Source organism: Melopsittacus undulatus, chromosome 13, assembly GCF_012275295.1.
Source record: "Melopsittacus undulatus isolate bMelUnd1 chromosome 13, bMelUnd1.mat.Z, whole genome shotgun sequence".
Lineage (NCBI taxonomy): Eukaryota > Metazoa > Chordata > Aves > Psittaciformes > Psittaculidae > Melopsittacus > Melopsittacus undulatus.
In genome coordinates, this window is record NC_047539.1 from 4946789 (window position 1) to 4965503 (window position 18715).

At 47.8% G+C, this 18715-nt stretch overlaps 1 protein-coding gene across 1 annotated transcript in view; it reads left to right on the forward strand.

The window, feature by feature from the left end:
• The window catches only part of MYBBP1A (MYB binding protein 1a), a 56799-nt gene extending 41579 nt beyond the window's left edge, over positions 1–15220 (forward strand). Inside the window, exons 24-27 of the mRNA XM_034069025.1 lie at positions 343–456; positions 11695–11796; positions 12925–13049; positions 14600–15220. Of these exons, the coding sequence (XP_033924916.1) occupies positions 343–456; positions 11695–11796; positions 12925–13049; positions 14600–15110 (852 nt within the window). The 3' untranslated portion in view covers positions 15111–15220. The remainder of the gene's footprint in view (positions 1–342; positions 457–11694; positions 11797–12924; positions 13050–14599) is intronic.
• Positions 15221–18715: the final 3495 nt, after the last annotated feature.

An 18715-nucleotide genomic window follows, 5' to 3' on the forward strand; every position in this document is an offset into this window, starting at 1 on the left:
TCACACAAAGGGCTGCCCCAAGACTCCTGGAGACTGAACGTGATGCACTTGGAGAAGCTACTAAGACTTGTTTTGGACATTAATGCCTAAATCTAGAAGTGGCGTGATCCCTCCACTGCTCCTTGACCTTCTCAGCCAGAGCCCACTACCCTGTCTCCTGTTAGGATCTAGAGAATGTTTTCTAGCAGGGTAGCATACATGTTGGGGAGGATATGTGGCATCTGGAACATGGCATTCCCTGCATACTGGGCTGAGCTGTTTGCCTCAGTGGGGTATTTGCATTGCTAACACCTTCCTAGAGAGTGCAGACTTTCCACATCTCCTCTCCCCTTTCTCTTTCAGGCCCAGGCCTGTTTGCTTCTCCGGAACGTTCTGCTACGTCGTGAACTGAAGCTCTTCATGACAGAGGAGGAGTGGGAGGAATTGATAAGAGAAAGCATCAGCCAAGTGACAAAGGTAACAAGCTTCAACATGTTAAATGTATAGATAGCACCTAATGGGGTGCTTGTTCAAAGGGCTGAATTCTGCAGCTGTGCTCGGCTTAACTGATCTTGGAGGGGTTGTGCCTGTGTGTGCCAGGTCTGAGTAGTGTCCACTGGGATCACAGCATTCTCGTAACACGGCTGCTAGGTATATTTTCACCAGCTGCAAGAAGTGTGGCCCCTGTGTGTGGATCTGGGAAGCAGAGCTCAAGGTTTAGGGAATACACTCATAAAGATCAATTCAAGGTGGTTTTAAAAATGAATTTTTAGTGAGCAGGTATTATGGATATGAACTTCAGGGCCAAAGACATAGAGCTGAGGTGCTCTAGGCTTTTGACTCCTAGTGCGTTGGAGACCTTCTGGACCAGACTCCCTCACTGATACTGTTTGTCAGGGAAACCTTAAAATACATTGGTACAGAAAAAAACTGGGCTTCTGATTCAGTAGCAGATGCAGACTGCACCTGAAGACAGTTTTTGGGTGCAGCTGTTCTAGGGGAGGTGATCTGCAGGGCAGAAGACTGAGGAAGAAGATACCATTCAATTATATCCTCATGGATTGACGTGGCAGGACCCAAGCAACCAGATTAATGGTGTGGTGTGGTGACTAAACTTGATGACATGGGAGATTCCAGCCTTGGTGTTCCTACGTAACTGTAGTATTAAACTCTTCCGAAGTGTAGCTCGCATTCATCTTTAAATGCTGCTTACATGGTAATTTAAGCCATTCCATAATTTACTATATTGGAACAGAACGATTAGCTCTGTTCTCTTTTGTCAAGGAGGTGCAAAATCTAAGCAAGGTAAGGAATTCAGAGGTGCTGTTAATGATTCTCAAGGAAGCAACTGATCCTGGGTTTCATTAAACAGCTTCTGTTTAATGATTACATCAGGAATCCAATGGGTGGAGTTAGGTATGATTTTCTTTTCCAGCTACATAAAACGTGCCGCTCCTCCCATCCAGGTCATCTCTGTTTCTCTCTAGCAGCTGAATACCTGCAGGACTCGGTGATTCACTGGGAAACCACCAACACTTACAATGCCTTTGTGTTGTTCCTGTCAGGGAAAGTTGAGCATCTTGCAACCCAATCAGTATTTTAATGAGCATCCTTCGTGCCTCTCATTTCTGTGGTCATCTGTGTTTAAAGAAAAATACCTGGGAAATATTGTCAGTTTGTTTGGGCTGTCCAAGGTATACCCTGCAGGTAGGGCAGCCTCCCATGCTGGTAACTGCAGTGGCATATGGGTTCTAGTTCTCTTTTGGCCTGTAAAAGCCCTGACATAACAGAGTAGTAGACACAGATGTGCTGGGGTTTGTCTCCCATCCTCCTGCTCCTCCATTGCACTGGCACAGTGCTGGTATGGCTCTTTAGAGCTGGGGCAGCTGCACAGCTTTAAATGTTGCTGTAATTAGGGAAGATCAAGAACTTTGCATTCTCTGTAACAGTTTTCATTCATAGCCAAAGGCTCACACTTGTGCTGCAAAACTTTCTAAAGCTGCAAAAGGTCTTTTGTGTCTTTTTGGTGGCACAGAAATGCTTGCTTATCTGAGTAAGAGCTGCAATAACACGCAGCGCTCTGTGGTGTAGTAGACCTATACTCATGTCATGACTGATCTCTTCTGGAGATGGTAAAAAATCCTTGGTAGCAAAAGTTAGTTGCTGGAAACTGAGCAAATCTAGAATCTATACAATGTATGCATTTGTCAGAGGGTAATCCACCATTAAAGTAACTTGCTGACAAGTTTATTAGTGCTGAATCTCCAGGTGGAGATTGTGCACTTGACTGAAAGAGAAGCTGCAGGTTGGGTGGAAGTTGCAGGCTTGACGTTGAAATTATGGGGTGAGTTTGTTTGGACTGTTAGGCAAGAGCTTGGGCTCAATGATAGCCCTTTCTGTCCCTGATGTCCCACACGCCTCTGCTTAGCTAGAAGGTAGGGAGGACATCTGTAGATGCAAGCTTCTCCTGCAGCTCAGTCTCATCCCTTTTCACCAGAGCCTTCAGTGGGTCATTCCAGGCTAGCTGTGATTTGGAGGTGGGTATGTGAAGTAAGCAGATGTTGGCATGTAAGTGCTTACCCATGGGAACCTGGACTCTGAGCTGTAATTCATGATGCTATGGAAAAAGGTGACGTTTCATTGCCCCAGGTGAAAGGTTTGCATTTGTTGTCATTGGCCATTCCTGCCACCATCCCTCACAAACAGCTCTTTTAAGAGGAAAGAAAATGATGGAGAATTTTATAGCTTTCTTTGACCCAGGAGAAGTCTGAAATAAGCTGTGAGGGCCAGCTGTTTAACGGACTATACTGGTGTGCACTGGTAACTCAAGCAGCGTTATTGTACCCAAGGAAGCTCTCATCTGGAGCCTTTGCTAGGCTCTGTGTGTCCTTGGTTAGATCTGCAGCCCTGGTGCTGGTTTGGAGCACAGGATTGCTGTTGCAGGTGCAAGGCTGTGAGAGAGGATAGGATGCTGTCTCCTGGTGTCTGCCTTCTTATTCGGTCTTGCCTCGGTGATTGCATTGCATACCTGCAGATCACTTGGTGGGGAACAGCGAGCCTCGGGTGGTTTTAGGCAGTGATATGCACTGGAACCGGGTCTTGGATATCACTGAACGATGCATGCAAGGCTAAGAGGCAGATGAGGGAAATCAACGGTCAGGAGCTTTCAGTGAAGAGACAGCTTCCTGAAATAGCAGCTCTGGCTGCTGCAAGGCAATGGCTTTTGTGCTTACATAAGCTAACTTGACCTCATTTGTTCCCAAAGTGCTTAAGCATGCTTATAAAACATACATCGTGGCCATGAGGGATTCATGTTTGCCATCTCCTTACTGTCAGCAAGGCAAGCCTTAATGTCCTAATGGTTACTTTGGAGTTGACTTACTCTTGTGAGACTCCTGCTTGCTGTTGGTGCTCTTGGCTTCTGCTGGATCAGTTAGACAGAAGCCTTGTCCACAAGCACTTGGACTGCAAAGGTGAGGAAGCAGGGGAAGCCCTGGCACAGTTTGGGCTTCCCAAGACCTATGTAGTTACTTTACACAAAGGAGAACCTTGCTGCAGTTGTACAAGCTTATTCTGATGTTGGGAGTCTAGATGACTGGGTTGTGTTTACAGGATAAAGAAAGAGTTGCTTCATCTTGTAAATGACAGAGCTCACCTGAGATCCTACAGTATCTGACAGAAACCTCTTCAAGACCTTTGTTCTTTTATCAGTAGGTCTCAATGTGCTTTACAAAGGAAATCCAAACCAGTGGGTTGTTGATGTAATGGAGCAAGTATTTCACAGAAACCCAAGAGCTAATGTATTTAGTTTACTGAAGTTGCTCGCCCTGTTTTACAGATGACATGCTTGCCTGGGAGCTGAGCCAAGGATCAAACTCGGGTCTCCTGAGACGTGCCAGAGACCCCTTTGTACATGGATAATCTGCAGGTTTCTTAAGTTGGCTTCAGATAGGAATCTCTGTCCCTGTGTTATCTAAGGAGGATGGTGGCAGTTATGAGTTCAGGCTGCTTGGAGTCATGCAGTGATGGTAATGGCAGAACCTGAGAGCCCCGAGTTCCCCATTCAATGCAGGAACCTGCTGCTCCATTTGGGGAAGGATCTCTGAGGTTTATGCTAGGGCTCACACAATCTTTATGGCTCTATCAAGTGCATCACTTCAGTCTTTCAGCACTTCCAGTTGGCTTTGTGGGCACCTTTTAGTGTTTGTTCCCTCTGTTAGATGTATTTCCATTTTCTTTCTGATATGTTATGAAATTGCTGTCTTGGCCTTAGAGTGATCTCAAACCTGTGCCAGTTTTGTAGTCACTCACTGACAGAATTGCAGCAGGAAGCACAGGATCTGAGTATGCTGTTTCAGTACCTTTTTTTGTCATCCCTTTCCCAGGGACTGGCTTGCCCTCCTGAACTGAGGTGCTTTGTGTAACTCCCAGTTGATGCCGGAACTCCCAGTTACCATATGAAAGTCAGGGGGAAGTGGGAAAGGATTTTGCCAAATATTCCAGAAAATGTCTATTTTCATGGCTGAGAACTCCAAAACAAAACAGCCCTCAGAAACCTTGCTAAAACTGATCTCTGTGGCTTGTACACAGCAGGTTCCTGAGGGTTTCCTTTGTCTCTTCTGCAGTGAGTACATCATAGGAAGGGCTGAACTTTACTGCTCTTTTTCCCCTGTGCTTGTTTTGTCAGTGTCATAAGGGATGGGCAGAGCAGATAATGGTCAGGTTCGTTGGTTGAAACCAAAATGGGATCAAAGCATCCTGGAATGTAAAACTGTTCACAGGCTCTGATACCCAACTTCAGTGCAAGACCAGAAACTCACGGTCACCAGTATTGGAGACCTTCAGATGAATATAGACATTATCCTAATGACACATGTGATGCTTCCTTCCACTTAGCTGGTTGCTTGGACAGGGCAGGCAGCCGACACAGTCGTGAATGCAGACAGACAAGGGATTACATGGCCTGTGCAGGGAATGTTACAGATAACCCAAGCCCTGTTTTCCAAGACTTGTGTCTAAGTTATTGTATGCTCTCTGAAGACTTTTACTGTATGGCATTAGAGGGTTTTGTTGCTATTGTGTTGTTCAGTTAGTGATTTAAAATAACTATCTGGAGCCACTCAGAATGTGTGAGGGGGAGAGGGATGGGTATACTGTATAGCCTTCCAGTGCAGACATGCCCTTCGTTTCTGAAGGGCACATTTGATTATCGGTGTCTTAATTTGTAGAGAGATAAATTATTAACAGTGACTTCATCAAATCCCTGGAAAAGCCATTCTTCATATTTTTTTTCATGAAGATTGCCTGAACTTGTATCTGTCCATCTTTATAAATTCTTAATTCATTGCCCTTTCTCAGCCTCTTAGCTTGTAAAATGAGGCCAGCAGTGATTTAACTGATATCTTTGACGTGCTTTCAGAATACTGGATGTCTCTATGGAGAATTCATTTCTCCTCTGTCTCCTCAGCTGTCCTGGTTGGTTTTCCCCTGCTGCATTTTTTTGTATGGTCTATGGAGGAAAACAAAAATCAGATCTTTAAACTTGGGAAAGCATTGACATTTTCTGTGAGAATAGCTTCTGGATTGTGGGCTCCTCCTTCTAATAACAGCCAAAATAAACACTGCAAAAAATACCCTTTACTTATACCCCTCAGTACGTGGGTTTGCTTTGTCCTCCACCTTCCCTCTCTCTGTTGGTCAGGGACAAGCAGAAACTTGGTGGTTATCTTCTCTTTGTGAGCATTTCTCGATGACTTGTTTCTCTTAGACATGCAAGGAATAAAGTTGTGAACATTTGAACTATGTCTTCAGAAACTTGGTGAGAGAGAACAGAGGGAGGGACTGTCTGTGCTTTTATTCCCCCTTTAAGTGCTCTCAGCAGGAGCTGTGTTGTTCTGGTGGGTGGCTGAGAACCTCTCCTTGTGTGTTTGGGTACTTTGTGAATATGGAAACGGATCTGGCTCTGTGCAGAGGTGGAAACTGGTGTGGAGAGGCATACTCTTCCCTCTGTCTTCCATGATTTAGCCCTAAGTTCTAGCTTGGGTTCTATTGTATAGTGAATATTGTAATGCAAGAAAGTGTTTGGGGGTGGCTTTTCTGGATTTTGTGAAGCTTAGAGCTGATTCCTGGCTCTGTCATGGTCTGCATGATTCAATCATCTTACCTGGCCTCTCTGTGAGATGGAGGGAATGATGCTGGCTTACTTCTTACCTCTCCAGAGAAATGTGAGCGTAATTACAGGTGAGGTGAGGATGCTTACATTGGATAATAACAGGAGCTACGAGCATGTAGAATACTCAAATACTTCATTTGGTTGTCAGTTTGTTATTAGCTTCTACATAGCAGAGGAAGGCTGTGCCCCTCCCAAACCTCTCCCCTTACCTCCATGTTGACGTGGGAAACCTCGTGCTTTGGCTCAGGTCATGGGCACACACTTGCAGGGCCCAAACCCCACTTGCTGGGGCCCCTCTGTGTGACTCCAGCACAGGGACCTGAGCCACACCAGCAGGACTGTGGCTTGCATGGAGCCAGGGTGAAGCTTTAGCTGTCAGAGGCAGTGTGGAAGCAGTCAGCATGCTGAGGTCAGACCTTGTTGTGACTGTGGCTGTTCACTAGGGTGGAAATTCTGCTGAGCTAAGTGCTGCAGGAGAAGAGATTTACCCTGGCAACCTTGGCTGTGCCAGGGGCTGCTGTAAGGTTGTGCAGGGTGGGTGGAGGTGTTCTGCAGTTCTACACTTGGCACTGTATTCAGCCATGAAGCTGCACATTTATCCATCAGCATCAGGTCTGTTATGGGGGAGGAGGGGGAAGGATGGAGATAGTGCAGTGTGTGGAAAGAATGTAGGTTGGCTGGGCTCTGCCAGCTCATGGAGCAGTGATGGATCTGTCAGGCTGATCCCACGGAGGGGAAGGGCTGTTTGTTTTCAGCAATAAAACAGGCTGAAGGACGTGCTGGGAATGCATAAATACTAAATGGCATTCAAACTTCCAGCTGGGAAATGTGCCTTCATAGCAGAACAGTCCTGTACACTCTGGAGATACAGCTTTGTCTTGTGTCCCCTCCTCTATAGTACCTATGAAAGGGGCAGAGGTGCAGGCAGGAAGAGGTTGCAGGCTTGGGTGAATGTGGCGACTTCCAGAAACATTGCCTGGCTCCATGCAACAACTAATTGCCATCTTCCCTTAAGGGAACTTTGGGCAGTGGCTGGGATGCTGCCTTTGGCTCAGCACTGGCTGGGATGCTGACTTGGGCTCTAGACCTGCATGCACCCTTTCTGATGTATGGCAAGTTTCAGGGCAGTCTTTGTCTTAGACTAAAATCCTACCTACCTGGGAAACTGAGGCATGGAGCTGTGTGGTTAGCTAGCTGCTAACCCTCTGTCCTACTTGTATGACTCAATTACTGCAGGTATTCACCTACTGTGCTCTAAAGAACTTCTTTTATACTTTGGGAAGGTGAAAGAACGCTGTGAAGTTCAGTGAGGGATGGAATGGAGGTTGGATCCTGCAGTAGTTGGGATACCTCCATGTTTAATACAGGAATTAGGAATATAAGAAAATTGATTGATAAGATGCAGTGGGTGTGCTGTTCTCCTTGTAGAACCCGAGAAGCAGAGAAGCCCTTCACCAGAATCAGCCAAAGGCTTTTGGAAGCAGCATGTTTAACAAAACAAAAGCATCTCTGCCAGCTGAATCCATGTAGGGTGAAGCAGGAACTACATTGCTGTATTGGCTTGAGATGAGATGGGAGTTCTAGCAGTGAAAACTGCCTCCATATTTTTCCCTTTTGGAAAATGACATGCCTAGATCTGCTGACAGCTCAGATGTACAGGCATGATTAACCATAACAGGTATTAGTGAGCTGGAACTGAGATTCCCTATAAGGTAGGTCTGGCTGTTTACTGAAGGAGCAGGGTAAGAGAAGCAGGAAATAGGAGAAAACAAATGTAAACAGCAAGTGGTGCAAGTGTAGCTGTTGAGCACATGTTATGTGGTCTCTCTGCTTTTAGCATTGAGTGACTGGGTCATCTCAGGTTGGTAGTGCTTTCAGAGGGCAGCGGAAGGGAGAGTTGGATACCTTTGTGAACAGCACATGGCAGAGAATCACAGAAGAGGTAGTTAGACAAGTTCTTCTGGGTTTTCCATTAACCCTCCACCATTGACGTGTAGCATAGCTGGAAGGAAAACCCCTGCTTTGTGCCTCACTCTTGCTATGTAAAGTGGAGATAGTTGCCAAACTTGCGCAAGTCTTTGTGATCTAATCAGTATCTGAGGCTCTCCTAAGGATGCTGCAGATGACTGAAATGCTACTATTCTTTCTAAGGCATGCTTGCTATGTGTTGCAGTTTGACATCTGTTAACAGAATAGTTTTTGCTTTAATTTTATGACTGTATTGTGTACATTCCCCACATGAAGTCATGGTAGGCCTGCAAAGTGATTGACCTATACAGCTGGGGTGGCATCTTTCGGGTAGCTGATTGAGGAGCAGACCAAAGCAATCCTGCTCTGTGAACCCACAGCATGCAGACAATGGTGCATACCTTGCAAAGCAAAAAGTTACGGCAAATACTTGAAGTTTGGATCCAGTTCCCATTGAAGAGACTTGGGAATTTCATTCCTTGGGAGCAGTTCCCCAGAGCTTTTCCAGGTCCAAAGTCAGCTTCCTTTACATATCCACAGTGCAGCATGGTTTGTTCCGATGTTGCATGCTAATGCAAATCCCATGGAAGCAATCCCTGCTTTGGGAGGATGAGAGTGAAGCGACGCATGACAGAAGATACCATCTCATGTAATGCGTCATGGGAGGCACAATGAGCAGTGATGGTGAGATCAGGAGCTGAGCAGGAATTGGACTCAAGCCTTTGAGGATGCTTGTCTGTCTCAACCATACCACATGCAGAGGTGCTGGTGGTTTTGTGCTCTTTGAAGTAAATTTCTTTTACAGCCTTTATAGCAGAAGGGAAAGGGAAAAGACACGTGTTGAGAAATAGGAAGACTTTATCTGAATCCAGTTTCCTTAAAGCAAATCCATTTTGCTTCTGGACTAGAGAGACTTGTGCATTCTGTGAATTACCTGCTACTCCTTTGGCTTCTCCACCCACTCATACCCCCTTCCTTGTTCCTTCCTGGTTTTAAAAAGCTATTTAAAAGTGATCCATTTCAGTAGGGAGGTATTTGTTTGCAGATCACTGAAGTTGTACTGGGTTGCTTCTGGCTATTTATGCTAGTGGAACTGTGCCTGTGTTTCCAGACTCATGCAAAACACTGCTTTTAATACAGATGCTTATTCTTGTAGCATTCATGTCGCTAGACCGGTGGTATCTTCTCTCTCCAGCTGGGCAAGCCACCCTTTTCGTTCTACAGGTCTGCATGAACTTGGCTGGGCATGTCCCAGCTTCACAAGCACTTGAACACTATTCTCAGACTTGTGAAAATCAGCCCCTGGGGTCAGGGCTGTGGGGCTTTTCTATTGACTTTAGGATGATTTGTTTCAAGCCCATCAAAGCATCAGGGCAGTTGTGGGCAGCAGGAACAGGCAGTCGAGCCAGTGTGATTTAAATGCAGTCATCTCCATCACTTCTCTACAGGGGGGAGAAAATGTGATTTATTTTTAACACCTCAATTCTGAAATGGTTGTAGGTTGTGTATTAGAAAGATGAGATGACAGTTGCCTTCAACTGGCTCCTTTGCACAGCACTGCCCTCGTTTCTCTTGTCCTTAAGAGCTGACAGGCCGTACTGATGTTCTCTCACACAACTTGTACACAACTGAGCAAAGTAAGGATCTCTCTGACAGCTTTAACCGTAGGTAATGCCTGTTACCCTGGCAATATCTTGTTCTTCAAATTGCAAGGAAAATTTTAATGCAAATCATATTTTTCTATGTTATTATTAATAATTATAATTATAGTTATTATTATTTCTTGTGGTAAACTTAATAAACAGAGTGTACATGGCCCATGGAGTGTTGTATCCTACATGTCAAGATTTATTTCTGTTTTAATCACACCCCTCTATTTGTTTCTCATTTTACCTGAGACTTCAGGGCTGTTGAATTGTGTGACCTTGTAGGTTAATGACGGCTCTGGAATAGAGTTGCAGTGCATCTCACTGTATCAGGGGAGAGTAATTAGCAAGTTATTGATAGTCAGATGAAGCTGTGGTATGAATTCCAACCAGCAGAACATGGTGGCTTTCTAATACAGGCAGCAGGAGAACCTCGGAAACCAGAGAACTGCAGCCCTTCCCTTTCCATTTCTTGTCCTAGGGTCCAGACAGACAGACAGAGGAAGAAAAACCATTTTCTATGCTCCCAACCCCAAGGAACCCCAGCTGGGTGTGTGAAAAGATTCCCACATCCATGCTGTGCAGATACGGGGATGGGTGGCTGCTTCTTGACCATCCTGGTCAGGAAATAGTTGTATCTGCTAAAAGTGGTCCTTATGCTCTTGCTGGCCATCATTATTTGCCTGTTGTGAGCACAATTACTGAAGAGCTTGCTTTGGGCAATAAATTTCTTACTTTTCTCAGTGTTTGTGAGGATTTTTACTTCATTTGTTGGCTTTATGCTGACATAGATGGAAAATGGTTTGCTCAGAGTCCTTAAAATTACTTCTTTAAAATGGAGCAGAAGCAATAGGTGGTCTAATGGGAGAGACTGCATCTCCTGGAGAACTATGACCCTCCAGCACTGGGTGGAGATTTGGTGCAGTAATTATCAATGATGTAGGTTGCCTGAGGAACTGAGGATGCTGAGCCTGGGGTGGGTCTTGCCTGTTGGCTGCGATGGCTTGTTCAGATTCCATGCAAAGGCAGGCTTGGCCATAAGTACAGCCTTCCGTAGTGAAATAGCCTGTGGTGGGGAATGCTGCTGCCTACAGTAAGCTTGTCCCTACAAATCCTATCTGACGTTTGTGTAATCCGTGCAAGCTCTGGGGCTTGCTGTGGTGTGTGCATCCCCACAGAAACAGAGCAGGGAAGAAAACTACCATGTAACTGGGCTGCATGGACTAGCTGTAGACAGAGGATCAGCACCCCCAAGCCATTGGGTCACTTCTTTGATCCAGCCACCTTTTTATGGCTATTTTGTGACCTTCTCCACTTGTAAATAACTGGCTATTATTTGACCTGTCTTTGGAGAGATTTTCCTCTAAGCCAGACCTTTCAGTGTTTCAGAAACCCTGCAGCACATAAAGGGAACACTGATGAGGTTTTTCTCTCAGTCATTTCAGTGAATTTAAGCTTGATTGACAAGCCCTGTTGTAATGCTGGCAACTGGGATTTCCTCAGCATAAGTGTTAATGGATTTTTGCATTAGTGCTTTATGTGTAAATCCCAGCTTCTGCAGCTGAGTAGCAACACATCCCTCAGGTGGGTCTGTTGTCTGGCAGCCTCCTGGTCTTTGCACAGTGGGGATAGAGACACTGTCTTTGCTGTTTTTGTCTAGGAGACAGCAACACATCTCCGGTTGTGCTTTAGTGTAGGAACTGGAGAGCAGCAAGGTTGTGTGTTTGTGGTCTGTTTGCTCTTCTTTTGTCCATTGTTTCTTAAGCTGAGCATCAGCAGTGGCCACCAGGTACCCTCCTGAGCCTTTCCAAAGTTGTGTGGCAGGTTAATCCTGCCATTCCTCACTTGTTTTCTGCTCCCTCCCAAGAGGAGTGATGTGTTTTCCTGTTTAACGTGTGCTGCATGCCAATCTCCTCGTTTCATTTGCAGAGTTTGAAAGCGGTTGGCAAGTGCATCCCGAAGGCTGAGAAAGAGAAAGTTGCCAAGAGCTTCGAGCTGTTGAACTTGCTCCTCAAAACGGTGACAGAGGAGGTGAGTGCAGGACCTGATGTGTGCAAATGGCTGTTGTTCTGAATGCCACCAAAGCCTCTTCTAAATGTCATACTTGGATTTTACCTTGTGACTGCTGCATCCCACCTCGTTCCTTACCAAAGGTACCACCCCTTGAGGGAGTGCCTGGCTGGGGTTGAGGACAGAAAAGCTCTTGTGTCTGCAGGAGTGATCCTTAGTTCTTATGAGCTGATCTCCCTGAGCTTATTGAAGGATTTGTGCAGTGTTGTACAAACATACGTGGCATCTCCTTTCTAATCAGCAGAAATATGGCCTGGGATGCAGTGAGGGTGAGGTGGGTTTTGTTCCAAATGATTGCTCTCTCCACTGAACCCCAGAGATTCTGATTCCCCAAACCTGACACTTATTCCGAGGCTTTATTAGCAGGAGTGAAGCTTTGTTTTCCCAAATGAAAAATGATTGTTTTGAACATGAGAAGGTTTTCTGTAGGTGATAAACTAAGTCTCCAACATGGTCTTATTTACTGGAGCAAAATACCACAAGCAGCAGTATTGCTGAAGTGCAGTTTCCTACTGATAAGCACTGAGCTCACACCAGAGCCAGTTTCTTTGTGAAGAACTAATAGGAAAGTGGGTGGAGGAGAGAGATTATTTCCAAGGCTCTTGTAGGAACTGAATGGCCTTTGAGACACTCCTTTCTGCCTGATTTTACTGAAATTATCCAGTGGGTTATGGAACAGGCAGCGTGACTGTGTGCTTTAGAAACCAGGCAGAAGATGCTGCTGCTTTTCTTTTAGCTAAGTACATAGTCACTTGTTTTCTCCCCCTGCTCCCAGCCATGGACTGAAAAGGAAAGAGAACCAAAGGACCTTTCAGTCCCCTTTATGCCAGTACAGTTCTAGAGCCAGACTGGTGCCTCTCATGCTAGAGACCCAGTTTTCAAGCAAACCCTGTACCATATGGTCTGGTGTGACTGACCAGGTTTTGTCCCCAAATTGTAGTGGTATTACAAGTGGGCTTAGGGCAGTGGCTTGGAGGAGCCAGGCAGGATTGGTTATTCCTACCATAGTCGTATCCTGAGGATGGCCTGGGTTTGAGTGCCCCTTCTGAGTTCACTCTGCAGACTGTCTGTTTGTACTTACCTCTGCAGCATCTGCACGTGAAGCTGACTGAGGTGGAAAAAGTGCTGTTAGGTCTGAACCAGCCAGAAGGCATTGGGAATTCCGCACGTCTCGACTCTCTCTACTGGAATGTCATGCGTTGGCTGAATTATACGTATGTATATGCTTGCTGTTTTGGCTTTTTTGGCTTGCCTGGGGCACTGACTGCCCGTCCAACTTGTCTTTATTGATGTGGGGAAGTAGGAAGAGAAAGAACGTCAAGGCACTCTTGGATTGATTCTGCAAATGTGAGGCTGGAGGGAATGAGTAGCTGTGCTGGAATGTGACTGGATGCCAGAGAGTACATGCCAGGACCTTCGATCCTCTCCAGTGATTTTTGTGCTCCTTAGTGTCTGGTTTCCCATCCCAGTGCTTAGAGTGGTTGCCTTGCAGCTCTGAAAGCTGGGGAGCATTGAGTGCTCATGCTTTAGTGCTCGTGTGTCAAACAGCAGCTGGATTAGACTTCTGTTCCAGGGCAAAAATGAAGTATAAGATCTTTTATTCCTTCCTGCTGGCAGTAGTTAGTGAGACACAGCATGGGCAATGCTGGGTGCTCTGCTCATGACTGGGAGCTGCGGGTGGCCTGGCCTGTGCTAGCTCAGCCCAGCAAGAGGCTCTGAGGGAAATGCTGGCATGTGGCTCACTGTGAGAGGGTTCATGGCCAGGGAGGCATTGTACAAGGCAGCTGAAGCTGCTGTGGCCCCTTCTAATGACTTGAACAGGGCACAATGGCCTCACCCAGCCTTATGACCCTGGGACCTTTTCCAGCCTCACACAGGTTCCCTGGCATTGTTCTGCCAGGGCTGTCCCAAGGATAAGGCTTGGTTTAGGAGCTAGTAGACTGCAGCTAGGAGGGTGATTGTTAAGGTAGGAAACATGAGCTTGTGCATGTTCTGTACGGAAGGGCTTGGGGTTCAGGGGTGCAGTCTCCTGTCGCTGTTGGTGCCAACTTGCTATGACGCACAGAGATGTTTGTGCACAGCAGGTCTGGTTTGTGCACAGGATCCTGGTGGTGGTGCTGAGAGGGAAGCATTAACATCAGGTTGTCAGGATAGCAGTTTTCCATGCTGAAGAGATGCAGCTTGAAAAACTCCAGGAAACATTGAAAGCCAGGCCATGGAATTAGAGCCTGGTTTACAGCTCTCTGGGAACTGAGCTGGTGCAGAACAGCATAGACTGGGTGGTGGTGAAGTTGCTGTCAGATTCTGTCAGAGAGCAGCAGCAGCTGTATTGTGTGCACACAAAGCCTGCCTAGATGAGATTGGAAAGGTCTGTTTGGGGTTCTTGATGGAAGATGACAGTGAAGGCCTGGGGCTGTCACCTTGGACAGGCAGACAGTGTCTCAGTAGCCTTGCATGGGGCCACAGGCTAGGCATGCTTGAGAAGGTGCTAAGTACAGTGATGCCTCGTCTGTGGAATGGGGATTCTTCCTCAGATCTCCATGTGCCTTCTTGAGTCCTGGTCCAGCTCCTGCTGTTCATTAACCAGTCCCTGTGCAGACTGAGGACCACATCTAGGGATAACATTCCTCCTTGCAGCATGCCTGTGCTTCCTTGCACCTTTCCTGTGCTTCTGTCTGTTTGTGGATTGCCTGTCGCATGGATCATCACACTGTTCCCTGGCTGTAAATTAAGTTGCTCTTGATCTTTGGTGTTCTCTCTGCAGGAAGCCCAAGAAAGAAAAGACAGCCAATAAGCCAGAGCAGGAAACAGAGTCACTTAAGAGGAAGAAGAAAGGCTTCCTGCCGGAGAGCAAGAAGCGCAAGAATCGCAAGAAAGGCATCAAGGAGAATGGGGTAGCACCAGCAGCTGGTGAAGATGGAGACCCAGCAGCCCCAGAAGAGCAGCCCCTGGGAACAGAAACCCCCAAGCAGAAGAAAGGCCTCGTGCCTGGTGGCAGCAAACACAAGAATCAGAACAGAGAGGTCAGGGAGAACGGAGTGGCACCAGCAGGCAGTGGGGAGGCTGCTGTTAATGGAGGAGATGCTGTGGCTCACAAGAAGAAGAAGAAGAAAAAGAACCTGAACAGGAAAAGAAAAGGTGATGGCAGCAATGAAGCCGAGCAGGTTCCAGCTGCAAAGAAAACCAAGGGGAGTGTCAGCCAGGAGCCCCAGCAGAAGCAGAGCAAAGCCAAGGAGAAAAAGAAAGCGAAAAAGGCTCCATTGCCACAGGACTGAACTCCATGGACTCAGCTGGGGCTGGCGTGGCCCAGGAGACTGTTCTAATATCTTTTATACTATAGTTTTTATGTCCTCCATGGCTTTAAATAAACCTTCCATGATGCTGAGCTCTACAGCTGCCGTGTGCGGAGGATTCAGCCCTGTGCTTGGGAGCACAGCCTCCTGTCTCCATGATTTCCCAAGGCAGAAGCAAGAGGCTGGTTTGGGTTTCTTGAGGAGCTGTAGCAGGTGTGCTGGCACAGCTGAGTTGTGTGGTTGAGCCCTGTAGGAGGTTCACAAGTAACTCCTAAAGGCTCATTTCTGTCCTGCCCAGGCCCAGCAATACTCACAGCTTTTTCAGTCTGAGAAATTCTGCCTCTTGGTTGCCTGGGGTTAAATGGGCTTGTTACATTCATGTTCTGAGGTCAGACATACTCAGCTGGCCACTTGGGTGTCATCAGTAACTACCCTGATCTGACTTCCTTGCCTTTTTGCTGCTGGGTGCAGGAGGGGTGATGGCCCCATCATAGCACAGGGACGCCAATAAATCAGTGAAACAACTGAAGTGGTTGATTGATTTGCTGGTCTGCCAGGCCAGCAGGCTCTGTGCAGCCATGCAAGGCACCCGGCACCAGCAGCCTTGACAACAGTCTTTGAAGGTGACTGCTTGGGATTGCATCTGCTTTTTTATCCCCATGAATGCCAGAATCAGCCCTTTGGAGAGCATCAGGACCAGGTTCTTCAATGTGTTGTGTTTTGTTGAGCACTCCATCTCAAAATGGTGTTTGAAACCCCATTCATGTTGTAGCTGCCTCTACAGCCTCCTCCTTCCTTTCCTCACCCCCACTTTGCTCCTGGGGAGCAGTCCCCATCCTGCAGAGCAGTTTGGTGCTGGCTCCTGTTACTGGCAGAGTGGGAACAGGGCTGTTCCTGCTGTGCCTTCGGCTGTCATCCCGCAGGTTGGTCTGTGCCACCAGACATAGATAAGTGTACTGGAAATGTCATGTTGCTTTTGGAGGGAGTGAAAGGAGAGCTGCAGAGGGCTGTGTTTGCCCATGGCTGTTTATCTGCCTTTGCAATGATTCTTCTCTCCAATGGCACAAAGCTCCCTGGGAGACTGCTGCTGGCAGCAGCAAGGACATGTTCAGTTGCAGACCCCTGGGTAGGTGCAGCCCTTGTCTCGGCTCCATGTCACAGCATGATCCTGCAGGCTCTGCTCTGCATCTTAAGGAGTGTGCTGGCTCCTGTTAGCAGCAGGTGAGGGCTGGAGTTGCTGTGCCTAGTGGCTGGCAAGGCTCAGCAGAGAATGCCTCATCTTTCCCTTTCTGCCTTCCCAGCTGCTGCTTCTGGCACTAAAGGTTAGGCTGGACTGGGGAGCACTTTATTGTTGACTTGGAGGGTGCATCCTGGGTGAGGAGTAGGGGCAATGGAGCTGGATGCTGCAAGTCAAGTGTCCTGGGGCAGTGGCGCAAGTGGGGACAGGAGGTGAGGAGGAGCTCTGCAATGTTGCCAGAGTCCCTGTGTGTGAAGGGATGCTCTCCTTTTGCCCCATATTTGCTACCTGTTGGCTGGCAGGGTCTGCAGGAGCCACGGGTCCCCAAGCAGGCTGGAGGCTTAGGCTGCAGGTATGTGGCCAGGACAATGCGCATCAGACCTTTAGTGCCTGGTGCCTGCGTCTCTGTGTGGTGCTTGTCTGAGCTATTTAGTGCGGCACTTGTCCTGCTGGACCTTTTCTCCCAAACCATGTGTTAATCTGAAGGCTGTTGTAGGGTCCTGACTGGAATGGCTACTGTTGTCACTTGCAGAGAGGTCCAAGTGTTTGTTCCCTGTCAGAAGGTAATGGCAGTTATTACCAATCTTGTCCCCAGGAAAAAGGGTGCCTCTGCTTCAGGCTGCAGCCCTGCCTCTGCCATTTGATGCTGAAAGCTGGTTTGTTGCCTTGTTAAAACCTCAATCCCAGCTAAGCCCCTCCAGATGTCTCCCGAGTGATGACTTTGTGTGTGTTATGCAAATGCAGCATACAAGAGGCCAGCAGGTCGGGACCATCTGTGTTCAGTGATCCAGAGATGCTTCAAATCTGAACACTGTCTTCACTGACAATTTCTTTCCTTCTTTTTGTGCCTGTGAAGGGGACATCCTGGGATGTACCAGTGCCCATGCAGAACTGAAGGAGAAGCAGCATGCAGGTGTGGTGGGTGGGAAGCAAGATGAGCACACAGGTACATGGGTGTGTTAGGAGTGGGAAGGCAGTGTTACAGAGCCCATTGGGCTGTCTCTTTGGATGTGCAACAGGGCAGCAGCTTGATGGGGCTCTGGGAGCTGAGCCTGCTACTCAATGCTCAGGGCTGCGAGCAGCCTGGAGCAGTGCCACGTAAGGCTCTGGTTTGGGGGATGTGAGCCAGCTTCTGGGCCTGGCAGGTGATGGGGAGGGCAGGTACTGTGGGCCCATAATAGGGGCTTCTGCCTCTGTGCACCTTTAGGGGTGAAGCCTTGTCTGCAAGTGTTTCCCCTCAGCCAGGGTCACAGAGCTTAAGGGTTCATGTGGATCATTTGTCACTGTCATTCTGGGAGCAGACCAAGGCAGAGTCCAAAGCCATTCCTGCTGTCTCTGATGGTGATGGGGTAGAGCCAGATGTCAGCTCCCAACCTGGAGAGGTTGCTTTGGTCTCTGCCTTGTCAGTGTGGAGGCTGCTGTGCTCATGTGTGTTTCAGTCTCCAGCACTTCCAGAGCAGTCAACGGACCAGGAGAGCTGGAGGCATTGTGCAAGTTGTGCTTCGGTAACTACTCCTTTGCCAATCAAATTACCTGACTTCAGGCTGGCTTTGATGCACAGTTGATAGAAAGCAGTCACTAATCCACCAAGTCAAATCCTGTTTCACTGGCACTTACTTGTGTGCTTTAACAATTGCAGAGGTTTCATTTTACTTGATGTCATGTCCTGTCTGTTCCTGGACCTTTGGGGCTTTAGGGGGTAGAGTATGTGCTTTGGTTTTAATGAAGCCTTTTCTTTTCAGCTGTCCTGGGCTTAGATGCTTCTTGGAAGTGGGAAAAGCTCAAGGGTTCTTCTGAATGCATGAAAATAGCCTCAGGTCCCAGGGCATGGAGCTGGAGGGAGCAGTGCTCTGCAGGTCACTGCTGGGGACTGGCCTTTGTCCCAGGCAGGAACAGGGCTATGACCCAGCCACTGTTCCCAAACTGGTGCCTGCTTCTTATGTGAGACCTCAGCCTGCTTAAATGAGCATCACGATTGTTTGGTCCTGAGGGGTGTTAAGGCTCTCCCCATTGCTGTGACTGGCAGATGTGCTGCTGGAGGATTTGTATGAGAGCTCTGGATGGAAGGAGTTCTTCAAGGCCAGGTTGGACAAAGCCTTGTGCAGCACAGTGTAGTGTGAGGTGCCAGTCCGTGCTGCTGCTGCAGACCAGGGCTGGTGGGCAGGGGGCTGCAGGCCTCCTAAAGCTCCTGCTCGCAAGCAAGGTGCCACCATCCTGTGAAGCTGGCACATGGCTGGTGCAGGACCCCATGAGAAGGGCAGCCCTGGTACCTGCCATGGCTACCACTTGGGAATTTCCTGGGATGGTTCCTGACACCCAACCCACAGCTACCACCATAGCAGCCATTTCC